This window comes from Thamnophis elegans, chromosome 1 (genome assembly GCF_009769535.1).
Source record: "Thamnophis elegans isolate rThaEle1 chromosome 1, rThaEle1.pri, whole genome shotgun sequence".
Lineage (NCBI taxonomy): Eukaryota > Metazoa > Chordata > Lepidosauria > Squamata > Colubridae > Thamnophis > Thamnophis elegans.
This window is the reverse complement of record NC_045541.1, coordinates 121,378,131-121,394,955: the sequence shown is the minus strand read 5'-3', so window position 1 is coordinate 121,394,955 and position 16,825 is coordinate 121,378,131. Positions and strand designations below refer to the sequence as shown.

The 16,825-nt window shown below is 34.2% G+C and overlaps 1 protein-coding gene across 1 annotated transcript in view; it reads right to left on the bottom strand.

Annotated features, from left to right (window-relative positions):
• The window catches only part of MEIS2 (Meis homeobox 2), a 240,206-nt gene that overhangs the window by 175,522 nt on the left and 47,859 nt on the right, over window positions 1-16,825 (bottom strand). The window contains 1 exon segment of the mRNA XM_032236234.1: window positions 1,488-1,633. Within this exon segment, the coding sequence (XP_032092125.1) occupies window positions 1,488-1,633 (146 nt within the window).

Sequence of the window (16,825 nt, the reverse complement as noted above, 5' to 3'; positions counted from 1 at the left end):
ACAGCTGTCTTGCTTAGCAACAGAAATTTTTGGCCTCAATTGTGGTTGTAAGTCAAAGACTACCGGTAATTATAAGTTATCATTGTGATAGTTCACCGTGGGCTTTCTTTTAAATTATTAGTCCTAAGAATATATTTTCTATTTCCATGTAAAATTTACTGTTTTTGCATAAATAAATAAATAAATAAATATATTCATGCGTAAATGGTAATAGTAAACAAAATACCATCTCAAAATACAAGTTGCAAACAGCATAGCTTGCTATTCAAATATTCCTTTCCTGATTTTTAACCCTAAAGTCAATAAGGCTAGCTTTTTAAATAAGGGTTTAAAAGAGCAATTTAAACAGACAGGATTGAGAAGGATATCCTTATTACGACACAACAATATTTTCTATAGAACTTCTGTATCTTATTGGATTATATATACCAAAGTACTATACTTTCCAAAATGAATATACCACCACTATTCTGAAAGGTCTAGTCTAGGGACTAATCACATCTGTTTAATTCTGGGAAAATCTGAAGCTCACATTAAATAACATAAATCATATCCAGAACTGCTTGGTTCACAATAATCCTTGAAAAGTTATTTAAGCTTGGCTGACCCTTCACTGATGACCACATATTTTCTGTATGTATGTTTGTGAAATCTAGGACCATTAACCAATCTTCTCCAAGTTAGTATCTTCCAGATGTGCTAAGAATTAAAGAAAATAAAGGCCAGCACATATGGAAGGTACCAGCTTGGGAGAAGCTATCATATAGATTTATACTGTTTGCAAAAGTCGCCAAAATTAATTAACTGTTATGTTTCATTGTATTTTTTTTACTTGAGGTCATTCATGTATCATACACACACATATCACTCGAAAATTTACATCACAGTAAAATATAAACTTACAATATCTGAATACATTTTATTCTATTTTATTTATTGAATTTATACAGCCTCACATCTCATGTTTATGACTCAAAGCAGTACCCAAAATAAAAAATAGAACTATACAAACAACCTAATTAAAACAAAACCCATTAAATTAAGGTAGTCATCATTTAGCAATCATTCAGAGTTACAGCAAGAATTAAAAAGAAACTTTGCAACTAAAACTCACATTTGAAACCTTTGTGGATCTGTGAGGCTAAGGAAAAGTGAATTAGAATTGTAAAGGATGTTTCACATAGCAACCGCTTTGCTTAACAATACAGTTGCTTTCCCAATTGTGGTCACTAAATGAAGATTACCTGTACAATAAAAACAGTTAAAATTATATAATAACAAAAAAGTCAAAGGAGAGTGCTTTCTAAACTTATGCACAATGGAACATTTTATGGGCATCCCATGAGATCCCCAGACCCAATGGCAAAATCAAATTTTGTTTTATATTAAAGTAATAAGTGAATAGATATATACATTCTGAAAGAAAAATTAACTATAAGGTCTTTCGTTCAAAAGAATTCTTTAAATTCTTTTAAAAGTCCACTTACTGTGAGATGTTGGAAAAGCCACGCTCTCATTATATTTGTTGCTACTTTAGGGAAGATTCCTCTTTTCTTTTGACGCTTTTTATCCTTGTCTGGATCATCATCATCACCTGTGCCGGGAGAAGCTACACTGTTGTCTAAACCATCCCCTAAAAGAAAAAGAAATGGGACAAGAGATAATAAACAACCACTGTAAACCCATTTGATTAATCAGATTAACTACTCAAGCACTAATGAACTGTTATTCATATATGAACATTCAGTATTTTTAATGTCTTAAATATATTTTTGATAGAAATATAAAAAGTCAGAAATCATTGCCTATCCAAATATTAATTTTATATTGCATACAAACACAGACCATTAATTCAATTATAGATATGTATTTCAAATGGTGCAATATCTCTTTGTAAGTTATAGAATACAATATTTGAAAATTTACCACGAGAAAACCTATTTACTATAAATGCATTCCTTGCAGTCATCAAGTTAAATGTTCTGTGGTCTATATATTTTGAACCCTCTGCATAGGTGACAATAAATATTTCACTGTTCAATGAATGTAACGTATTATCAGCTCATCCCTTCCCTATACGCTGTCATCTACCTATAGTGCATACATGCATGTAAGCTTGTACACGCAAGTCCGCAAACACAAACATATCTAGCATGATCCTAAACAGTTATTGCAAGACAGGAAAACCTTTGTGTCTGCATCAGTGATTATTATCCTATTTCTTTAAAAAAAAAATGAACATCAAGGTAGGGTGCTCACTTAATCAGAACTTTCCATCAACATCTTTCTCTTCAATGGTTTTTCCTGGCATTAATTGTGCATTAGCAAAAAATCATTTACTTTTAAAAGTCATAGTTATTTTTTCTTGCCCTCCAGCAAAAATGCCTTGAAAGCATGCCTGGAGGGCATCTAAATTATGTATCTGAAAAACTCTTCTGGCAAGGCATTGCAGGACCCCTACTTTCTTAAAATTCATACGAGCACGTCTTCCTGTTTTTGGGAAGGCATCAATCAAGAGCAGCAATATATGCCATATTCCTACATTAATATTTGAACTAATAACTCTTAAAAAAAGGAAAGAAACAAGATCCGACTTGTGGCATAATCAAATGCAAAATAAATGAAGAATACTGGGACAGCACTGAGACTTTATAGATTGCTGTGTTTTCCTTACACATCATTAGCCCGGAGCCACACGAAAGAGGAAAACAGAGAAGTGGAGAGTTTATGCTCCCTGCTGGTGTTTAAGAAGCTGAGGTCCTGGAAGGACATCTGGGAATTGCACTGAGACGGTGGTTTTGTAATTTAAGAATAGACATTCATTAGCAGTAAATGCCATAAATCCCATGCTAAGTAAAAACCTTGTCCAAGAAAGCCTAAAACAATAAACTCTGTGCTCAATGTAGCCTGAGTCAGAGGCTTCATAGCTTCCGGAGGAATGCTACAGACCCACAAACTAATTCCTGTAGCCTCTTCTAGTTCTTTAGCACTGCTAAATTAAATGAATTACAATTATACAGTCTATTTTCCTCCAAACTTTAAATTTTTATTTCTCCTTTATCTGTTCTACTCACACACCTCTTCTTTGGTATGTCTTAAGCATACATGCATGAATGCATCAGGGTTGCAACTACCTAACCCTCTTTTTTAAAAAAAAAGAAAAAAGAAAGAAACAAAAAACTCCTGAGCAAAGAGCTGGAAGATTAATTTTATTGACATTCCCATTTTAACTGCAATGTGATATCTTCCATCACATAGAAAAGATGGTCCTCACTATTTACAGAATGACAGGCCATTTCATTACAACCACCCTGCCCCAAGGCTGAGTAGTTCCTTTCCATCTGCCAAAGGGGACTGGCTTTTCGCTCCCCCTCCCCTTTTTGACTTATGGCAAATAAAAGGTAAATAGAAAGGTTGAAGAGCAATCTAAGGAAAAGACATCAGACCATCTTCAGCTATCTGCTTTGGAAAAATGCTATTTTAGAAGGTTTTTTTTCCCTAGTAGCCTACCACCCTACATCTATGCGTCCATAAGCATAAATCCTTTTACAGTCATACCAATTCCACTATGCCAAGGAACTGCTGCAAGGCAAATTTTCACAACATTAATGGCTTCTGACTGCTCCTTGGCAACCCTAGCATTTTAACCTGGGTGGATGTGCTCCCAAAATACAGAGACTGGAGCTATCTCATCAGCTGTTCATATGACACAGATGGAGAGTGGCTATTAGGAGCCAGGCAATGGGCCTTGGGGATCTGAGGTGCTGTACTGTAGCCTCAGGCAATTTTGAAAAACAGTACCCAGAGATGGAGGGGCAAATACAATCTACGGCAAAAGTGCAAGTTTGAAATCAGTAGGCCTATACATTGTCTAGATAAAGATAGCTTTGTCTTCACTAAAAATCTATGTATGCATGTAGATAATGGCTGAAAATAGAAAAGAATACTTCCTTAACCTGCCTCCTTTTCTCAGATAGATGAAAACCACTCCAAAATTATGCAAATGAACTCATGCACTGTTTCTCTCTAGGCCAATGATTATGTGTGTGTGTGCATTCATGGAGATTTTGGATGTTACGTACGGCATAATTTGGACCTTCAAAATGATCAAGATAGCACTTTAGTTTTAAAATTGATATTAAGAGATGATTACACAGCCTGATTCAGATTCCTCTAGTTAAACTTGGCTAACATTTACTTTCGTACACTGTAAACTATTAGAAGTTAATTGTCAGTAATGACTTTAACTCAACATACACAGAAACTATTTATATAAGAACAAAACTAGATATTGGAAACAAAATGATAATTAAAATTCTACAAGCATCAATAACTGATTTTTAATAGGGATAATCACACTATAAGGGTAAAGCATAAACCTGACAGCTGCATTATAAATGAAGAAATATTTAGCATAACACTTTTAGATTCCATTAAAATTAAACACTGGAGCTACACCTTATATATAACAAGTTCAAAAGTAGAATTAGTCTGAATCGAGACCAAAGTTGGTGAACTGTGAATTATTATGAAAAAAGGCATATACCTATATGAATAAATCCTATTATCTGAAGCAAACTTTAGTTATTAATCAAAAACCAAGGCAAAAAACAAAACAAGCAATGAAACAAAAAGCTGTGGTACTCAGTGTTTGATACAGAAGCATAATTACAAACTAAATGTCTATTTAACAGGAAGGTTGAAAAACTTATTCCTGACACTCAACACCTTTTAAACTAATAGTTAAGTCTGTCTCTCTGAGTTGCTGATTATCTCTGCATATACAAAGTTCTAAACTTGAAAAGATTACTAACATTTTTACTTAATGTTGTAAAACTGGTTAGTTCTGTACGTTATACACTTTCTACTCTTTTTTAACCCTCTGTAAAAAAATGGAACACACAGAACATGGATTTCCAAAGGCACTAATTTAAAAACAAACATTCCCAAAAAGGATAGGTTTATGAGTTTGTATGTGCACGTGTGCACACCTGTATGTGCCTGTGTGTGAGAGGAATTAAACTTTCATTCTTAGAAAGACATTCGTACACATCCATGTCGTTCAACATCCACAGACCTCAGGAATCTTCTAGGAATGGATGATCCATGCCCCCAGAAGATTTTGTTATATGTTGCATTTCATGGTAGGTATTTTGCATCACAACCTCCCCAGCAGCAATGCACAAAGCTTTCAATCTTCTCCTAGATCTCAACCACTGTTGTGTTATACAGTATACTTCCTTCAGGAACAACGTACAGCAGTTTTATGTAATGCTGTTGCTGGCATGACTATCTCCCATTGGCTTTCTATCTATGTTTTCAAAGGGAGTATATACAATAAAAAGAGATAAATGCATAGTGTTTTTCTTAAAAACCCCTGACCGAATTGCCTCTGTTATTCTAAGAAACTGTAGACAATTATTCCTCACCCTATATAGATGGTAATTTTTGAATATCTGTTCACTTAACTTACATTTTCATATATATTTGGTAGAAGAAACATAATAATTGCAGTGTCGTAACTGGATTTTTGGCTTGTGTGAAATTTTATAAAGAATTATAAATTCTGTCTGATATATTGTAAATGTATCCTTTTTAAATTTAGTAACTTAAGTCTAAATGTTTTATGTACCACTTTGTACATTAGTTTGCAATGGGTAAAAAAGCGTCAAGTCACTTCTGATCTGTCACTATATAGCACCTTAAAAATTCCCGAGGTGAACAGAAAAATGTGACAAATAACATTATAACAATTAATAACAACAATATCTGAACTCTGAACAAGAACTACTCATATCCAACACTCTTGGGAATATAATATAAACTACAGTTCAAAAAGATCCTGCATTTTAACCTTACAATCAGACTTGCATCATTTTCATGTAAGCCCAGCTGCTATCCAAACATTACACAGAACAGAAAAAACCACACACATTTGTTTTAACTACAGGAACAGATTAATATAAACATAATGCAGTTTGTTTAAAAAGTTAAGGAAAAGGGAAAACAGGTTCATGTCTTTATTGCAGAAGCATAGCATTTGAAATAAAAAGCAAATAAGTGCATCAATCCTATGAGAACTAGACTGCAAAAGGTGTTTTTTTTTTTTAAAAAGAAAAGCATAGTAGAGAAAAGCTATGGCAAACTTAAAAAGTTTGTTTGTTTATTTGTTTGTTTATTATATTTATATGCCGCCCTTTTCCCCCGAAGGGGACTCAGGGCGGCTCACAACTCAAACCAGGGAAGGGGAATACAGACAAAAATTAAAAAACGACACATAACAATGCATAATTTAAAACACACGACAGTCATACCATTCGAGACGGGGGGCAACAGCTCTTTAGCCCCAGGCCTGTCGGAACAGCCAGGTTTTAAGGGCTATGCAGAAGGCCTGGAGGGTGGTGAGGGTTCGAATCTCCACAGGGAGTTCGTTCCGGAGGGTTGGAGCAGCCACAGAGAAGGCTCTCCTCCGGGTAGTCGCCAGTCGACACTGGCCGGCGAGTGGAACTCGGAGGAGGCCTAATCTGTGGGATCTAATCGGTCTAGTGGAGGTAATTGGCAGCAGGCGGTCTCTCAAGTACCCGTATTTAAATCCAAATGAAAGTATTTAAATCCAAATGAAACTTAGTTTTGAATAGAAACAAAAAGGAGTATTACAATTATTTAGATGAACACTTTGCTCGGCATATTATTTAGACCTATAATCTTTTCAGAATAAACAGTATTTTAGTTACCGCCATTCATAGAATAAGAACAATTCTAAAAGAAATTAAAAACTGGAAATTAATTTTCAGTAATTTTCCCAAAAGCATCTGAAAAATTATGTGGGGTGGGGTAATCCAAAATGAGAAGTTGTACAGGTAGTTCTTGATGTATGACCACAATTAAGGCCAAAGTTGTTAAGTGAGACATTTTCTAAATGAGTTTTGCTCTACTTTATGACCTTTGATGTCACAGTTGTTAAGTGAATCACTGCAGTTAAGTCAGTAACAGGGTTGTTAAGTAAATCTGGCTTTCCCATTGACTTTGCTTGACAGGTCACAAAGGTGATCACATGACTCCAGGACACTGCAACCTTCATAAATATAAATCAGTTGCAAGCATCTGAATTTTAATCAAGTGGCCATGGGGATGCTGCAAAGGTCATAATTCACTTTTTTCAATGCTATTATAACTTTGAATAGTCACTAAACAAATGGTTGTAAGTCAGGGATTGCCTGCATTTGCTATACAGAAGTATCATTTGCATAGTATGCTACTGGTTCCTTTGATCTCTAAATGCCACCCATTACAGAAAAGAGTGCTTCCACATCAAGAAATATTAGAAATTCTTATGTTTAGAACCCCATCTATACATTGCATATAAGTTTAAGTTACAGTAATAGTTTTTTCTATTACATACAGCTAATTATGTAATAATTACAAAGAATGCAAACTATATAATTAAGATATTTAGGTATTTAACAATGATTGTAAATTAATGCTCTTTCTGGATTGTTTATTTCATAAATGAACAAGAAAATAATCCAGCTCTGGAATACTTCTACTTCTGCAAAATATACGTTGGCTAAGAATATGTGTGGAATTTTGCTAACCTTTTTGCTATTTGCAACAAAAAACATTTTGCAGCCTTACACTTGATTCTGACTATGGGTAACCTAAACAATAAATGTCATAATGGGAGTATAACAACTTTTACTCCAGCACAATATCATAATAGCTGCTATTATGAACTGCCAGAGGCCAGCAGTCTCATAGAAAACTGCAGTGCTTCTATGTCACCGTCGTTCACACCAAATGCAGCAGTACTTCATTATTAGGGCAGAATTAAGAAGAAACAAGATGTGGTGGTTTTATTTACATACACCATTCTAAAAGTCCTCCAGTGTTCATTCCATCAGCAGACTTTCTGCATGCATGTGTACTTAAACTATAGAAATAAAAGAAATAAATTGCAATTGGGTGGATTTAACACACTTCATTTAAAAAGGCCCAAGCAATACATGGTTCATGATAAACCATGATACTATTCAATGTCACTATTCTAAGAGTTACATCACTTAGTAGCTTAGTATATAGAATTTTAGTTAAGATACTGTAATGTGAGTTATTTTTTTCCCTTAATTATTCTAATTAATGTAATTGTTCGAAATAAGTTGCCATCTATGTTATTTAGACAAAACAAAAAAAACTTCAGGTCTACTGGATATCTGTTTTTCCATTTTCTTATAGACTTCAGTAAATTATACCTATGGCTGAGAAAGATTATTTGAAGATATAAACATATATTTGTACAATAATTTTCCTTGCAGAAGATTTTGCGATATTAGTATTAAGTTATAGATCCTCAATTTTACCTCATCAATGTTCTTGAGAGGGACATTCTCCCTGCAAAATTCTATTACAGAAAATGAAACAAATTTTATAATTGTTTAGTTCACTTCTTTTACTAATCAGCTATGGCTATGCTATATCATCTATACATGTTAATTTGGGGGGGGGGGGCTGAATTCTGTTTTCTTCTGTGTAATTCATAGAAAATGAAATACTTCACATGCAACATTTACAAACTGTGTGGGTTTTCCGACATTAGAGAAGGGACGGTGAACTGGGCCACCTTTTCCATACTCAAAAGAGACTGAAAAACAGTTTTCATAGTCTTACCTCAAGTTTTTCTGGCCTTGAACACCCTCCCCCCAGGGTATGAGTAGAAAGAGAAAAAAGAAGGGAATTTAAACTCTTTTCTCTTCAACTTTTCAGGCGGTATAAGCAGCATTTAGCAAATTCAGCCCCCAAATGGCTCCAAATGCTCTGAGCTGCAGGGGCTCGTCCTTTGTTAGCCTCCTTCTATTTACACAGGATTTACACAGACTCTGGACTGAAGAGACCACATGTTTCTGACAGAAAGCATTTTCATTCATGCTGCATCAGGCAACAGGATTGTATGCACTGCTGCTTCAGGCTGACCTGAGATTAGAGATTTCAGCAACACTGTGATGGTAACAATCTACTAACCCAGAATTATCCATGGAGATTTTTCTGCCACTCACATTATATCTAATGTGGTTACAGAGATGAAATTTCTTAAGGACCTATTAAGATCTAGCTATTGTCAAGAAAATCCCTCCGCTCCACCAACAAACAAGACCAAAGAAAGTACATTTTGAAATCAGGCTGCTGTTTGGATTAAAACCAATTCACCCACTGATTGAAGACAAAAACTGTAAAAGCAGACAGATGGACACATATGTAAATGCAGACCTATTTTTCTCTCTATTATTTCTAAATTAGTTAATAGTACAGTTAATAATTTAGTTAACTAGTCATCATTATCAGATTAAGTAATGTCACTAAAGCACATTTATTTCATTTATTTAATATTATTCAATTACATTTTTAAAGAGATCTTTATTAGACATTAATGTTAAAATCTAATATGTACAAAATTGCTTTGAAAAAGCCATTTTATATCTATATCTATGTCTCTTTCCTATGTATCTCATGGGCATATCTTAACAAGACACACAATATGGTGTGAAAAAGAAACTTCTTTTTAGTATCATCTTAGGTAAATTATTTCCCCCTTAATATACTTTTATTCCAAATTCACAAGAAAGATTGGATCTGGTTATACAGAACAGAGCAAAGTAATTGAAGAATAAAATGCTTTTTGAGTTATTTTTCCTATTTGCTAAGTTTATGAAATAATTTAGACTTACTAAACCACCAATATCTCTGTAAACTACACAAGTAAATATATAGATGATGTTTAAAATTCTTCACAATATCTCATAATTAACTCACTTGGGGATTCCATTAATTCATTTTAGAGAGCTTAACCCCAGCAAATTCTAAGATATTAAGAAATCTAAGGAATAGTAAAGATAAAGGCTACTTTAAGTTCCAGCTTTCAAATTCAGTTCTCTTGGCAGTGCCCTGTCTAATGCTACAGCTTTTAAAAATATAGTTCACTACCCGTGTCACATTTCTAGAAGCAAGAGTTCATAATTTTCAGCCCCCCAATTCAGAACACAGCTATCTTAAAGTCATCCAAAGAATGTGACAGATACTATCATTATTCTTGCTGCAACACGAAGAAAGAAAGACCAAAAGGAGGAAGTCACAGAGATCAGATTACTAAAATCCATAAAGCTTTGTGCAGAATGTCTCCAAATATTAGTTAAGAAATTCTTTAGAAAATTTAATCTAATATTTTAGAGTACAGATATATTTAAAGTCTTTTAGAAACTGTATGTTACCAGAGTCTAACACTGCCAATTTAAATTTAACTTGTATTCAAATGTTCTAAAATTTACTGTCTTTTGTTTTAAATAGAAGAAACTCATAACCTGGGCAAGGTAATACAGGTAAGGTAGGGAATAACAAGTAATATGTAGGGAATAACAAGTAACATTATTTAGTTCCTGTGGCTTATCATGCTTCATTATACTTTGGTCAAGTGAAATTCTAGTAGAAAAATGTTCCTTTCTCTGTTTATTATGCAAAAACTTAGCATAGATTTGATATATTTTTGATAGCTGGCTAAGGTTAAATAGAAGATAGGCAACCTTATGACCTCCAGATGTTTTAGACTTCAACTTCCATCTGCCTACTTCAAATAATGAATGGGAAGGGATTATGAGGATAGCATTTAAAACAGCTTGCTTTCTCTTTAAGATTAGTAAATGTTTTATTAGTTTGAGCAATTATCAATGTAAATACTACATTTTTATAGGGTAGCATTCTATTGTTTTCCAACAAAATACAATTTAAGCTATACTTTTTATTTAATCATTAGTCACCAAGTACGGCAGTTGTATTTATTGTGGCACAGTTGTATTCAATGGAATTACCTGCTTGTAAGTATCTGGTTATTTTTTATAATTCCATAGAGCTTCCAAAGAGCTTTCTGCAAGTCAACATACCTTTAACTCTTTAAATAAGAAGAAAAATCAGATAACATTCCAATGAAGAGTTGAACAGAATTAGTGAAAAACTTGTAGTTATAAAAATTATTTATCAGATTTTTAAATAAAATATTAGAGATGAGTACTGAGTTAGACTTCAATTTTAAACATACTATTTTGATCTGAAGGAAGATTTAAGTACAATACCTAAATTTATTATTACTTTTATTCTAATGGTCTTTTTACCTGGTTTTAGGTTCTAAGCTAAAAAACTATCTAATTAGTTTTCTACATTCAGGAAGTTTCTTAAAGAGCAGCTCCCCATCTCCCTTGTAGAGTGATGTAAAAATGCAGAAATGCATTTTTGAAACCGAGTATCTTTTACACCACAGCAATTTGTAACATATAGTGAAAGTCAGCTGATGTTGTAATTAAATGCTCATCCACAAATTGTCTTTGGAACATAGTCCTAATTTTGATCTTGTGAAAGCTTTCATTGTTGAATGTAGATGTCTTTAGGTTTTCAGTGCAAATAGGAAAGGCATTTGCAGGAGACTTGGAGTGAAAATGTCCAAATAGTGTCTACAATAGTGTGATCAGAGCCCCACCCATTGTTGCATGTCGTACATGCAATATACATAAAAAAGGTCAGGGTATCAACTTTACTGGCTAACCTCAACACTCCCTTCAAATATGCATATATGTGCACCCACAAAGTAAAAGATTGAGTATACATAAAATTAAAATTATCCCAAGTAGTGATAATAATAATAAATGTAGGCACCATAAAACTCAGGCTTGAAACTGGCAAGCAGTCTTGGACAAGCTTGCTGTCTTGGTTTGATGCACTCCTGGCATAGACTGGGTCAGACCTCCTGAAGGGGGATAGTAGGCTGTCAGTCCTTTCCTACACTTGTAGTTGCACCCAAATGCTCATGATTGCACCCACTAGACACACATCTGGCACAACGCCAGATTGTCTCATGCATGGAGGAAGACCTCTTTCCAAAAAGGTTTAATATTTCTTGAATCTCAGGTTCTACAAGATCCTGAGTAAAACATTCAAATTGTAATAATTCAAGTTTAAATCCAGAAAAGAAGCAAGGAATGGAAAAATGAAAGCGGGGGGGGGGGGCATAATTTTTTTTGTATCTCTTATTTTTTATTACAATATCAAATTGTAAAATGAAAGAAACAATTTTAAACATTGTAATAATTGACTAATATATTAAATTATAAACTGTAAGCATGTATGTATAAAGACAGTTTGGTGTACTGAGGTAGACTAGAAACCAGGAGATGGATATTGTCCTGTTTAAGAATACATGAAGAATATTTAATAATTATATTTGCATTTTCCCATTAAAACATATATCTTCATCTTCAGTAGTTAAGAAGTGCATTGTATTATATTTTAATTTTTTCAAAAAAAAAATTCGACTTCTTTTATACTTTCTAGAGCAAGCTTCCCTAATGGGAAGGGTTCCACATACTTTGAAACTGAAAATCAATGAATATCAAGCCAGTGAAACTTCTTTCTTAAAATGATCTGATTTAAGAATGCTGCATTACAGAATCAGATAATGGAACATATTAATAAAGACTAGCTGATAACTAAAAGTATTGTTAACTATGGTTATACTGCATAGTTTGTGTGTGTGTGTGTGTTTGTGTGTGTGTGTGTGTATACACATATACTTTTATTGCTGAGATACTGGTGATCATTTCTATTGTCTGAAAGCATGATATACATATAATTGAAAGCATATGCTGCAAATCTGAAATAAACTCAAGCTTTGTGAAACAGGAAAAAGGGCCTTGCTAACAAATTATACTTGATATAATTGAACGTATACAATTCAATATATTTGAAAAATAATGTTAAAAGTTTCTTCTTAAGAGAAATAAAATAAAATGAACTATAGAGCACCTAAAGTTGTAGATATGACTACCGAAACGTAACAGGCCTATTCTGAAACTATATACAGGTAGTTGTTTTAAATAAATACATTTACATATAATGCAAGAGGGGGGGAGGGAGAGAGAGGAAGGAAGGAAAGGAGAGAGAGAGAGAAAGAGATCATAATTTATGAACATTAGATGCATGAAAGGCATAATTCTGTGGAAGTGTAGCTCCACCAGCTCCTCAACAGTGGCAATTAATCTCCAGTAATAGATATATCCTAAAAGTATTCCACTGACCAGCAGCTATAACTGCCGAGATTCAAATACCGGCAGAAGCATTTTAAAAAGTTTTCTTTTAGGGATGAATCTGAATGGCCTTGCATGAGGCTATTCTCCAGCCTGATTAGTAGTAGCTGTAAATGTTCTCTTTAGTCAAAACAGCTTCAAATTCCCCCTCCTTTCTCCTGTTCTGTTTTAGTGGCTGCTAGATGTCACTGCTTAAGAGTATACGTTTAGCCTCTGTAAAAGTAGATTGCCTGTGCTAGCTGAGTAGAAGAGTTTCAAATTAGGAACAGAGTAAAATCACTTGATCTAGAATCTTACAAGTGACACTTTTCAAGTCCAGATCCATTTAAAGCACATTGATAACTTTAGGGAAAATTAGTATATCTCTTACAGAAATACATGATCTTTGAGCCTAAATAAGGCTATCCAATTTGCATTATTTATTTAATTTTGAAATAATGCCTCCTTCCCAATTTGGCCACCCCAATTCTAGTGACTCAATTTTTAGAACTTCACATTCTTAAAATCTGTAATAATTGTATTGCTTCCTATGCAATTAGTATATAATATTAATGTTAATATAATTGATAAAAATTATAATAATAACTAGGAATCAGATCAATTTGGGTTATTTGAGAGGAAGGTAGCTCCATACATATGCAATCTTCTTTCATTAGTAGCTGTTCATTTATGCATATCTAATTATACCAATAAAAGAACTAAATTTTCAGAAGGTGTGTATTGGGAAAATGTATATATTAAAGGAGAATACAAAATAACTCTGAATTTTGTATGAGCTTACATACCATAAGAGCTCCAACACCTATGCACAATGGGGTGGATTAACTCTCTGGGTGCTGCAGACATATTTAAACACCTCCTCCTAAAGTGTTCATTTGGCTGGCAGTCTGGAAAATGCCAGAATGTGAAGGGTTAAGTTGGAAAACTGATAGTTTTTTGCAGGTTTAATTTAAACCTTTTTACTTTAAATAAGTTATTGTTGTGATTTAGGAAGTACATTGTCATTCAAAATTTGCTAAAACCAATGGAAGAGAAGTTAGCAACTATTTCACTGAATTCAGATGTTTGAGCTGTTACGTGGAAAATGATAATCATATATTAAAACGCCAGTGTAAATTGGATACATCTAGCATAAACATATTCATAATAGACCTTTACATTCAATATAGTAAGATTATAAATAGCAAATATAAAATATAATGTATTTTAATAGGAAGTGGAAAATTAGAATATTTATCATGAGTAACAAATAAGGCCCCATTTATCATACAAATTGAATTAATTTTATATTTATTTTAATTTAATCACAAAGTATATAACAAGGCTATATAAATATTTTCCATGTAAATTGCAAGTAAATCAAATTACCAGTAATCTACCCGATATACAGTATATTGAAAAAAACCGATTCCTGATAAACTTGACAAGATTGCAAGAAAACTAAAATCAAAAATCATGTCACACTGCTTTTGCTTTTTAAGTTTTATAAACATGCATGCATACATACATATATACACATTCATATAAGATATATAAGAACCTGGAAAATTTTACTGGAGGAAACAGCATTAAGGAAAAGGGATCAATCTGACTTTTCTACAGTACTGAACCATCAATGAATTCACATATGCAGGAACACCCACAATACAATTCACTCATAAAACTAAGCCCAATATTTCACCTGTCTATTTTTTAATAATTGTTTGAGAGAGAAAAATGCTAAATAAATTTGCATAATTTTCTATTTTATGGTTGAAAAATATATACAAATTGCAGACTGATACTGAAAAAATTGAAAAAATAGATTTTGATACAATAAAATGTTATTGTAATCTATAAGATTTTTTAAATAAATACATCACATCTGAGATTTAAGAACTGGATACCAAGAAAACTAAGTTTTATTAACCTAGACAGGGTGGAGGCACTTTAGTCATCATTAGAAAGAACAATTGGCCCCAGGTTCAAGAAAAACATATTTGTTGTACATATAAACTAATCCTATGATATCTACATGTTGCAGGTTATTAGTAACAAACATTATACATTATACTACATTAAACATTATACTACATAATGCTGGCTGATAACCACTGCTTCATATCTTTCCTCAGTAAAAGCAATAAACAAGAAATGTCTAGCTCTGATTCCTTTAGCATTGCATGGAAGCTAAGAATCCTGGATTATTCTACTACCATAGAAAATAAGACCCGGTCTTACATATTTTAGGGCTCCAAAATAAGCATTATGGCTTATTTTCAGGAAAACATGATATCAGGGTGATTAGCCCAACTGGGTGCAACACACCCCTCTGGCACGTACACAAAAGGTGGCAAGCACGCAGGGGCTGATGTCGTCCAGCAGCAGCTGCAGCCCGCTATCCCCTTTATCAGTACACTCTGGGACTGTGCAGCCCATGCAGTGCAGATGAGTTGATTACCTGTATAAGCAGCAGATGGTGGCAGAAGCACAGGGGGGAAGCACACAATCTGGATGCACCACACGGGCCATGGGAAATCCAAGTATCAGTGGGCCGCAGGAGACTCATCTTCACGTCTCTTGGCTTGCTTGCGGCCAGATGGTACATTGGGATCACCTACCTTCTCCCACACCTCTGTTTCTGTCTTCCGCCGCATGAAGATGAGACTCCTGTGCCCCCCACCTGCTCTGGCCCACTGACTCTTGGTTTTCCTGTGGCCCTCGTGGCATGTCCAGGTTGCCTGCCTTCCCATCACACCTCTGCCTCCATCTGCTGCCACTTCTGCCACATGAAGATGAGCCTCCTGCAGCCACCCTCCCATCTCTAAGCTTTCCTGCAGCCCACATTGTGCATCCAGATAATATACTTCTCCCCCACCCTGCCTGCTGCTTGGTCAGATAATCAACTCATTTATGTCTATTAATGCTGCTGGACACCATCGACCCCCATGCCTTCACCACCTTCAGTGCTGGCCATGCCCTCCAGCTGATGATGACCTTAATGAGAGCTTATTTTTGGGATAGGGGGTATATTAGGAGTATGCCAAAAATCAGGCTAGGGCTATTTTTGGGGTAACTCAGTAGAAGAATAGTGGGCTTCTTAGTCCATTGCTTGGCCATTATGAGAACAGACTGCTGAACTAGACAGGTCAAGGATTCAAATCCAGAAGACTACTGCTTTATGTTCTTGTTACTACCTTAAGAAATCCTAAATTAAACCTAGGCATTTTTATTTCTTTATTGTTTATCAAGATGTTCTGCTGTTCTAGTCCTTATGCATTATTCCTGCAGGTTACCAATTCCTAGCTTATTCTGAAAAATACCAAAACTTGACTAGAAGCTTTACCTCTTCACTTAGCTGTTCCTACTGCAAAAAGGGAGAAAACTTCCCAGAACTTCTCAAGATTCAAAAACCTAAATTTTGTTGAGTTTTCACAAGTTCTGAAAGCATGGCTCTTTTAGCAGGCTCTAGGGTAGGGTCTAAATATTTACTTCTTCATATTCACTTCTCCATAAGCAAGTGTCAGCTATTCTCTCTAATGTGTGGCTATAATGCATATTATTTTTACCTGGAAACTTACATCTGGGAATTTTCAGGAATGTGGAAAGTTGATGATTGGTGAATGGAAGTTAACTTGGAAGAATGGATCTACATGTAGGAATTGTAGAATTTGACAACAATCAAGGATCTTTATTATTTTGGAAAATGTCTATGTGCTCACTAAGAA